This window comes from Cheilinus undulatus, linkage group 11 (assembly GCF_018320785.1).
Source record: "Cheilinus undulatus linkage group 11, ASM1832078v1, whole genome shotgun sequence".
Classification (NCBI taxonomy): domain Eukaryota; kingdom Metazoa; phylum Chordata; class Actinopteri; order Labriformes; family Labridae; genus Cheilinus; species Cheilinus undulatus.
Window position 1 is genome coordinate 22,582,068 of NC_054875.1, and position 10,488 is coordinate 22,592,555.

The 10,488-nt window shown below is 38.3% G+C and overlaps 1 protein-coding gene across 1 annotated transcript; it reads left to right on the plus strand.

Annotated features, from left to right (window-relative positions):
- The first annotated feature begins 4,671 nt into the window (after window positions 1–4,671).
- On the plus strand, window positions 4,672–10,048 carry gnat2 (guanine nucleotide binding protein (G protein), alpha transducing activity polypeptide 2). The gene is made up of 8 exons (XM_041799129.1): window positions 4,672–4,777; window positions 7,926–7,968; window positions 8,445–8,586; window positions 8,695–8,852; window positions 8,947–9,075; window positions 9,390–9,519; window positions 9,605–9,758; window positions 9,858–10,048. The coding sequence occupies exons 1-8, from the start codon at window positions 4,672–4,674 to the stop codon at window positions 10,046–10,048; spliced, it is 1,053 nt and encodes a 350-aa protein (XP_041655063.1).
- Window positions 10,049–10,488: the final 440 nt, after the last annotated feature.

Sequence of the window (10,488 nt, forward strand, 5' to 3'; positions counted from 1 at the left end):
AGTCAAATCTAGATGTTTAGTTTAGTTTAGTTTTGTTTAGAGCTACATTCACAGTTTGTGTGTCCTCAGACACGTTATAAGCCTAATTCAGGCTGGAGCCCCGTTACCTTCAGATTAATGTTACATTACATAATCCCTCAGATTGAGGCCTGTGGACCTCTTTCTGGGTTCAGTGTGGCAGTGCAGAACATTGGGCATTTCATTACTTGAATAATGTGAATGCCATTTTAAATGAAAAACTGAGCTTATTATTGCTATGTCCACATGAGGTTTCTGAACAAACAGTATTATGTAACACTTTACTTTTCACAGTGAGATTTTAGACATTATTTATTTCTTTTCAGTTTTATCTCTCTTTAATGTCAGTGGCAATTTCTAAAATACCAGGGATAGAAAGTCTTTATAATTTCTAAAGAAAATAAAAGGTAAAATAAGTGGTACAAATAGTGAAATATATTATATATGGGTCCATTTTACAACAGTTTAAGTGTTTAATTTTACCTGAATGGCACAAATCGCTTTTTATCTTTTTCACGGCTAAAATTCACATAGTTATTCAATAGTTGTGATTATTAAAGGTCTTCTGCTGTGATTATATGATTAAACTGTTAGTGTTGCTATTACCTATACGGTATAATGAAGCCAATCATGTCTTACCTCCAAAAGAGGTCACACTCTACAGTCAGCCTCACCAACTCTGATGTCCCTGACCCTGTCAGTGGTCAGATGACTGCTTGCTTTGACCTGTCTCAGTTTCACGTCCCATGTCCTAAATTTTATCAAGAAGCAGCATGTTGATTCTTCATTAAACTTTCAGTATGTACCTCAACAATAATTACACGTATTAAACAAATATGTAGTATTTGAATGATTTTCTATTAGTAAGTGAATACTCACGACATTATTTTTGTTTTTCCATAAATACAATTTTTTTATGCAAATGCTTTGTGGAAATGTATAGATCATAAATGGGCAAGGACCGATATGTGTTCCCTATGTTGACCTTGGTTTTATATACAAATGACAAAAGTAAAAAAAATCATGGGATACCCAGCAATGATAATCTGGACTTTAATCATTTGGTTTTTCAATTAATCACGTGATATATAACCTTATAAAGGGTCAAACAATCTTCTTTAACTTTTTTGTAGGAATAATGGGCACTGGTGATCATGACTTATGAACTTTTGCAGGAGTAGCATTTAAGGATGTTCCTAAGCCTCTGTTTCCCCATTCATCTAAATGCTCATTTAAATTTCATTTAACTGACTAGCTCAAAGAGGAGAAAATTATTTAAAAAACAGTCAAAATCATCACAAGGATGTTGTGTTAGCGGGTGTGATGTGAGCGTGATATGCTGATATATTCGGCCAACATTAGCAGCAAGCTCTGTCAGCCTTCGTTCCTCTTTGCAGATTAATATTGGGCTTTGATATGTGGCCTCTTTTCACTTCAGTGGAGTAGTTATACGTGAGTTCAACCCTCCGCAGCCTACATACCACTTTATTTCTGTTTACTACAATAAGCTGTCATACCCAGCTGTTTCTACACACAGATTAAAAGCACATTATAGACCAGGATTTCAAACCCATGTTTATAAAAAATTGTATATAATTAGTTCCACGACTCATAAATTTTGCACCGGCTAATTTGATAAACAAAGTTAATTGTTAAACTACATGCATTTCTAGTAGTGTTGTAGTTGTATGTGCAGATGAATGAATAGCATGTATTTACACCTTACATAACACATGTCCAATAATCATATCTACGTTTACCTCTAGTATTAAAGTAAGTATGATGGACCACTTAGCCCTTTACCCAGCCAAGGGGTGAGTGTATAATGGCCTGAATTAATTGACTTCACATAATAGTAACTTTAGGTCTTTAGTTGTATTCATACATCAAATTTGAATAAATGAGTCTCAACGGTATTCCAGGAAAAACTAAAACTAATGCCAAAACGAATAAAAGGAAGCTATTAAGAAGTATTTTTGCAAAATAAAGAATATAATGGACAAACAAACCAGTTGTCAAAACTAGTGGAAATTAAACAAAAACAGAAACTTATAAAGAATTCAAAAATATAATTATAATGTTGGAGGTAATGTAACTGTATCCTGTAAAAACTAAAATGTGGGCCCAACATAAAATACTTAAGTAACAAGTTTACAGGCTGGTTTTTGTTTGTTTTTGAGTCGAGGGGCCCAACTCAATACTACATGTTGTCATTTAGTTGACATAACATGCTTTTAGCTAAAAACGCTGAGTTGCAACAAAAAATCCAATAGAAATCCATATTTCAGCTGACTCAGCTAAAGTAGTTGTGCCAGCTACTGAAGTTGAGCCCCTAAAAAATGTTGACTCAACTTAAATGTTCACGTGTTAAATATTTTACATTTATCTTACATTACATCTAAGGAACTCAATATAATGTGTTATATCAAATAGTTCAGTCATTAAAAGTGCAACCAATACTTAATAATTTGTTCACTCAAGCTGGATTTTTTTTACAGTGTAAATAAATAGTTTTTTTTTGTGTGTATTTCCCGTTTTAAATTTTACTTTTACTTTAATATATTTTCCACGAGCTATTGTACTTAACATTTTAAATAGCATCCAGTGCTGAGTGAAAACTTAATAAAGTATCAGAGGAGGTCTGAGCTTTCTTTCAGCTCCAGGAGCTTGGCTGTTGTTCAGCTTTCTCTACCACAGGACAGTTAATGGCACAGAGTCACATTTCATCCCAAACCTGCTGTTGCTTTAGACTTTATTTCCTCCGCCAAGGAGGTTATGTGATCGGCAGGGTTAGTTTGTTTGTTTTTTTAGCAACATAACTCAAAAAGTTATGGATGGATTTTGATGAAATTTCCAGGAAATGTCAGAAATGGCATAAGAAAGAACTGATTCGATTTTGGGAGTGATCCAGATCACTGTCTGGATCCAGGAATTTTTTAAAGGATTCTTTTCTATTGGGAGATAGGGCTAATGGCGGAGGTCTGCGCTCTCCGAGTGCTTTTCTAGTCATAAAGGTGTGACTTAAGTTCTGACTGGAAATTCTCTTTTATGGAGGCACATAAAGGACCAATACTGTTTTACTTTGAAAAGGAGCTAATCAGTACTCCATACTTTGATTCAACTTAAAAAGAATACTTCACTAGAGTGGATTTAGACCAGTTAATTTTAAAGTAACTCCAATTTTGACTGGGAGAAATATTCTTATATTCTCTCCATCCTGAAGAAGGCACACTTTACTGACCCTGACCTGTGTGTTTACTATGTTAAAAAAAAACTCAGCTTATTATGTTTATAATCTGTTTCTAAAAAGGTATAACAGCTTTTATTTAATGTCCAAAATGCAGCGGTGAAAGCAAACACCATCACCGGAAAATGAAGGCTCACTTTAACCACTGTTTGACAACACAAACTCCAAATGTAGTTTCCAAATCCGTCTTCATTCTTTTTTGGGACACCAGTGTTACTAAAGTAAACCAAACACTGGGGTGTTTCTGACGTACTTTGCTGGCTAAACTAAACAGAGGCACTCTGTCTTCTGACTGAATTAGTAACCTCCGATTCAGTTTCTCACTGTAAGTCCTCCAACACGCAAGGGCGGGAACCAAACAGTCCTGAAGACAAGGCCCACTGACCTCCACCCTTCAACCCTGCAGGCTGACCTGCTCACAGATCAGCTGATCCATTGCTGCAGCTACATGCTTACTGTCATAATGGCCAGACGCCTCTTTTGACACTTCAGAGAAGAAAACATGAAGAATTGTGTGATTTTTTTCATGTGTGATGGATCCCACTCCTCAAACCACTGCACATGATGTAAACACAGAAACACATTTAGGTCATGTTATCGCTGTGAGCCCACCAAACAGCACAGTGCAGTGACAGTTGCTTTATTTAGCAGGCACCACACCACCTGGGATTTAACCGTCTTAACTATAAGAAGTTTATGAGAACTTAATGCCTGCCTCCCTGCTCTGTCCATGTGACTGACGCTGAAGTCAAGAGTCCATCAATGTTCGGGGGGATGAAAAGAGCAGGGCCTGCTCTTTGACTCCTAAACATTGATTCAAATAGACCCAGTTTTTGATCCCTCACAGGTTTTTGGATGGATCTGAACGTTTAAAGGGTTACCACAAACATATTTATAAAAATCAAACCTGCAGTGTTCTTAACTTGCTCAAACATAGACTTCAGGTTAGAGGCCTACTATTTATGTGTCCATGTATGTGGACTAGTAACAAGAGCTTTTTCTCCCTGATGATATCAATGACTCTCACTAAGCTCAGTATGTGAGTGTTTATTTTCTCCTTTTCTTTACATCATTCACTATTGCCCTTATTAGGCTAATTGGATTGACTGGCCAATCAGGAAGAGGCACCTCCTAAGTCATGGGTTTAAGCAGAGGGAATTAAAGAGTGGATCACTGCTGACCAGAGCTGCTGAATTGATTTGATCCTTGAGAGGGTCCTCTCTGATCATCTAATCGAAAAGAGGCCAACCAAGCCAGCAAAGCTCAAGCACCTCCCTCCCAATCCCCTTCCGCTAGGAAATCGCCTTTCAGCACGATTAGTGTTGCACCCAGTTCTCTGCAGCTACTCACAGAGAACCGTCAAAATTTCCATCCTTGAGGATCTTGAGTTTGCGGAGGAAGAAAGCATGGGTGCGGGAGCAAGCGCCGAGGACAAAAAGTCTAAGGAGTTGGAAAAGCAACTCCAAGAAGATGCTGATAAGGACTCTAAAACAGTCAAGCTATTACTGCTTGGTAAGTGGAATCTTCTCCTTGAATTAACTTTGGCTTTTTTTCACTAAACTTGCAGGGAATGCAAAGAGCTCTAAAACATTAGTGTCAGCCTCAGAGGATGCAATGCTTTACAGACTTTGGCATTAAATTTGATGCCTGTTTGCACAAAGATTTTGTGCAGGATGAGGTCTGAAGAGTCGAGCAGGGGTCTGGTAGTCTGCCAACAGGCAACACAGGTGTCACAGCAAAAAAAAAAAAAAAAAAAAAAGAAAGAAAGAAGAAGAAAGAATATAGAATAATGAAAAATATGCAAAGCAAGAAAAAACAGCTTTTCAAAAACTACTTAGCTCTAGATGACAAGCAGTTTTCATGATGACAGTTATGAAATGTATAATTATGTAATAAACGTTGACCGTGAATATTGCATTTCACTTTGTTTGCTGCCCTCTGCTCTAATCTTGGATATGAGCCATCTCACATTGTTCCAACACACCTGTTGTCTGCTTTGTGATTTATTTCAGGATAAAATGCTTCATTAGTTTATTAGAAAGATGGGTAAGTGTTTAAGCTTGTGCACAGCTGAGAGGGAATTAGAGAGAGTCAAGAAGAAGGAAGAGCTGCAGAGGGAGATCAGAGATAAGTCTGCAGGCTGAGCATCTGCTTTCAGCCCTTACAAAACAACAACAAAATAATATCATATGCAAGACATCAAAAGTCTTTCATAGTCAAATTAAGCGTTTTTAATTTATATTGCATATTGCATATTGAACACAAGTGAAATATTTAGTAATATCTGCTTGTGTACAGCATAAGTTGTGCAAAGACAGCAGTTTTTGATAAAGGTTGTGTTTTTCCACTAATGGGACTATTTCAAAGATTTTCAGTCTTTCCATGCAACATTAGACGCTCATTCGTCACAATTCAACTATGATAAGAAATCTGAAAACTGCTGATCAAATTTGTATATATTTCTCTGCTGTCTTAAAATTAAGGATGACTTTTTTAATGTTAGCGGAAGGACGTTGGTGCTTAAAATATACGTAGCCTTTGGTCTAAATGAATCACAGCACAGCGGTGATACGTCAATCCGATTAGCTAACTGGTTTAAAGCAGATCCACTTGGTGAGGACTTTGTTGATCCCTCAACCCTCACCTAAAGTACAAAAAGTGTTTTTACAACTAGAGTTTAAAAAAGCAGTAAAGAACTGTATATTAGTACCATATATTAGAAAAATATAAGGAAATGCTCAATAAAATATCTTTCAATTGTTACAAAAATGTCGAAAATGATGAAATCTGTGGGATTTATGCTTTTTTACTGAAATCAAATATCTGAACTTGCATTACTTTGATTATTAGATTTTTAACCTCGCTTTTTGCAAAATCTAAATTAGTCAGCATTGCACTATTCTTGTCGAAGTCTGTGATTAAAGCATGCAGAACTCTTACCACCTGGAGCTGCTTTTCCTCTCAAAGACCTGCAGCTCGAAAGATAACAAGAGTGCCATCTTGTGGGCTTGGATGGACACTGTCAATGTAAACATAGAAGCCCTGAACTCTGCAGGATTCTCTTGAGGCAAAACGGCAAGCATCTGAGCTCAGAGTTGAGCTTTTAGCTAACCAGAGACATAAGAGTGAATGGACTTAGTCTAGTCTAGTCTTTAAAGGCTTTCATTCTGAAGCTTACAAAGCAACTTTAAGATAAACAGCTCTAGGAAATTTGATAGAGGATCGCTCTGCAAGTTTTTATCCTGTAAATCTTAGTAGAATCTGCACCAATCCTGCACCAGTTAGTGCAGTTTTGCACTTAAAATTAGGATCTTCATACTAAGTCACAATCACACTCATATATCTGTTGAAGCCTCTTGTATCCATGGTAACTTGTGCAGGATAAATATGGATAAAGAGCCCTCCAGATTTAATGTCCCTGTCTCTTATGTGCATGAGTTATAAATACGACTCAGAGAAGGCAGAGCCACCCTGTCACGACGCCGCCTTTGCTACCTTATCACCAATTATCAAAACAAACTTATTATTGGCTCTGCTGTTGATCACTAGCAGGGGAAATTCAGTGCTTTCTTCCTGCAGGCCTGGCCTCATAAAGCAGTTCAATACTCAGCAGTAAGTCTGCAGCGGAGCCTAATGTGACTCCAGTGAGGCCAGGACAACAAGCTCGGCTCCTTTTGTGATAACATGATTGGAATAAGTCTGAGGGCCTCTCTTCAACCTGTAGATGCAGCTGCAGCATTTGTATTAGAAATGCACCTTCATATAATGCAGAAGCTGCTCCTTCAAAATGAAAGTCTGCTTGACCTGCTTTTAGTTGGATATCTGGTCTTAAATACTGGAGCAAAGTGCTTAGGAGCGTGAAGATGCATAAATATGCTGCCTGTCTGATAGGAATTACTCATTGGAGAGCAAGTGTGGCAGCATTACTGCTCAGTAGGGTGAAACAAAGCAATTCCTCTGTTTTTCTGAATTGCTTTTGTTTTTTCTCATTGCCAGTGTTGCATTTTCTAATAAAGAATGAAAAATAATTAATGTCTTACTAAAAGCCAGAAAACTTCAGACAAACATCACTTCAGAGCAGATGAAACTCACAAATGAATGCACCTCCTAAAATAAGTCCTCTGACAACACTTTCTTGCTTTGTTTTCTCTCTACATCATGCTTTCTTTACTTTTTTGTGAAGGACTTTTCATATTCTTTTGCTGTGAATGCCAAATTCAATTTTCTTTGCTTCTTTTTATGTAAATGTGCAAATAGAACATTTAAAAGTCTTTGGAGCAAGTCAGATTTTCTACTTTTGTCATTTTGTGTTTGAAAATGAAGTGAAAAAGCTGCTAATAAATGCAGCAACATGCACTTTTGCAAGCAATTGAAGTCAAGAAAATTATAAGTGACTTTTTATAGAAGTGTTTAACTTAAAGAGTTTTGTTTCCATCTCCATAAATAAGTTAAGAAAAGCTTTTTTAAGTTGTGCAGTTCAATATTGTTCCTTTGTACGAGAGCAGCAAACTTCACATTTCAGGTCAATTTATTTCCCAGACTGCTCCTTTACTTAGAATGCATTACATTGTATGCATTACAGTGAATGCATTACATTGCCTTCTGTGTTTTTTCCATCCTTATTTATTGTGTTGTTGTTAACTCTGTTTCTCTTTTTCAGGCGCTGGTGAGTCAGGGAAAAGCACCATTGTAAAACAAATGAAGTAAGTGTTAATAAAGGTCCCAACATGAGACTTCAGTGACACCCACACACAGTGGGTGTCAGTGAAAAGCTATCCCTGTGCAGCTCAGGGGTTTTTTAATCTCTTTGGTCGGGCGTAGAGCCAGCAGGCAAAGCTCTGTCTGTTTCACTTACACTGAAGCCCGTTACAAAAGGTCAACAGGGCAAACATCCATTTAACTTTGATTTGTCAGCACTTGTTTTGTGCTCTTCATCCGGCAATGAGAGATGAGAGAGTTCAGATACATGCCACAAGGTGGCACTGTGAACACTAGCTCCTCTATATGAAGGTTGTTTCTGCCTTTTGGGCTTTATGGAGACCAAAGAATAACTAATTGTTGCAAGATGCTATCATAACTTCACTTAAGTTCACATAATTAACACAACAGTAAGAACGAGATTGAAAGCAGAGGCAAGAAATGCACTGTTTGATCTAATTTGCCCTTTTTCTCAATCCAGGATTCTCCATCAAGGTGGTTACACAAAAGAGGAACAGATGGAGTTTAGGGCGATCATCTACGGTAACATCCTCCAGTCTGCTCTGGCCATTATCAGAGGCATGGAGATGCTGGGCGTTGATTTTGGCTCGCCCTCTGCACAGGTCTCATATGACACAAACAAGATTTGCCTCTTGTTAAGTTGATTTCCAATGACATAAAAACACACATAGATGCTAATGGATGCTTTGTTATGTTCATGAAAACTGCAGGAAGATGCACAGAAGCTGCAGAACTTGTCAGACTCCATCGAAGAAGGCACAATGCCCCCTGAGCTGGCTGATGTCATTAAGAAACTGTGGAAAGACTCTGGTGTGCAGGCCGGCTTTGAGAGAGCTGCTGAGTACCAACTGAACGACTCTGCTGGCTAGTGAGTCCATGTTTATACAGTACTGTAAAACTACAGAGTCTGCTAGCTTAGTGCTAAAGACAAAAAGACTGATTTGTGGCCTGTTTGCTTTCAGCTACCTCAACGAAATGGACAGAATCTGCAAGCCAGACTACATGCCCACCGAGCAGGATGTGCTGCGATCTCGAGTCAAAACAACTGGTATCATTGAAGAACAGTTCTCCTGCAAGGAGTTGCACTTCAGGTCAGGGTTGTCACAGAACTTTAGAAATCAAATGAAATCTAGAGCTGCTTTACTACCACCTAACACCAGCAAAATAGCAGCAGTCCTCTATGCCTAACACCAGATGATTTATTGTTTAAAATCTCCAAAAACTATGGCAAACTCCTGCATTCTGTCTGAATTGTACAATTATGTTGCATACAACACTTTTTTGAAGGTATCAAGCAAAGCAGCTGAAATTTTAATCATGATTACCAATCGGAGGCTGAACACCAGCCTCCAGAGCTGTGATTGCACAGGAAAATCTGACTCTTGTGACTATGTTTGATGATCAGGATGTTTGATGTGGGTGGCCAGAGGTCAGAGAGGAAGAAGTGGATCCATTGTTTCGAGGGTGTGACCTGTATCATCTTCTGCGGAGCTCTCAGTGCATACGACATGGTGCTGGTAGAGGACGATGAAGTGGTAAGTTAGGCCTCTTCCACATGATCCTAAAAGTGCCAGAAGACAGAATTGTCAAGCAGTAATTCACTCCCCTGTCTCTTTTCAGAACCGCATGCACGAGTCTCTCCATCTATTCAACAGTATCTGCAACCACAGATTCTTCGCACTGACCTCCATCGTACTTTTCCTCAACAAGAAGGATCTGTTTGAGGAGAAGATCAAGAAAGTCCACCTGAGCATCTGCTTCCCAGACTATGATGGTAAAGCCAAGTGATGTGGATATTGATTTCAAAAGTGCTGACAGTGAAATTAACCGACTAAAGCCTTGATAAATTTGCTCCTCTCTTGATTTCTCGTAGGTCCAAACACGTACGACGATGCCAGCAACTACATCAAGACGCAGTTCTTGGATCTGAACATGAAGAAGGGCGTGAAAGAAATCTACTCCCACTTGACCTGTGCCACAGACACAAAGAACGTCGAGATTGTGTTCAACGCTGTGACAGACATCATCATCAAAGAAAACCTTAAAGATTGCGGTCTTTTCTAAGCAGCTCCGGAGTGAAAAGAGGTACGCAGAAGGGACTTTTTCAAAATAGGGTCCAACAACATGACCACAAACACAGACTCAAACCACACAGAAAATTTAGACGCTTTAGGAATGCTGGGTATCAGGGAGAAAAAACCCCAATTAAAATCAACCATTTAATACACTAGCTAGTAAAGAGAAACAAAACTGGTGCAAATGTCAGGAACTTAGCAGAATGATCCCCTTTTAAACAGAAATAAAAAACAGGATTTAAAGCTCTGAAGAGGCTGGTTGTGAAAAGGGCTGCTATCAATTATGATGATCCACGAAAGCAAATTATATCATTGGAAAGAAACTGCATTTTAAAAACTGTGAATGAAAATACAATTCATAAATAAGCAGGACAAGATCAGTGAGGAGATCAGCTATCCACAGGGGTGAAAAAAATCAATACACCTTAA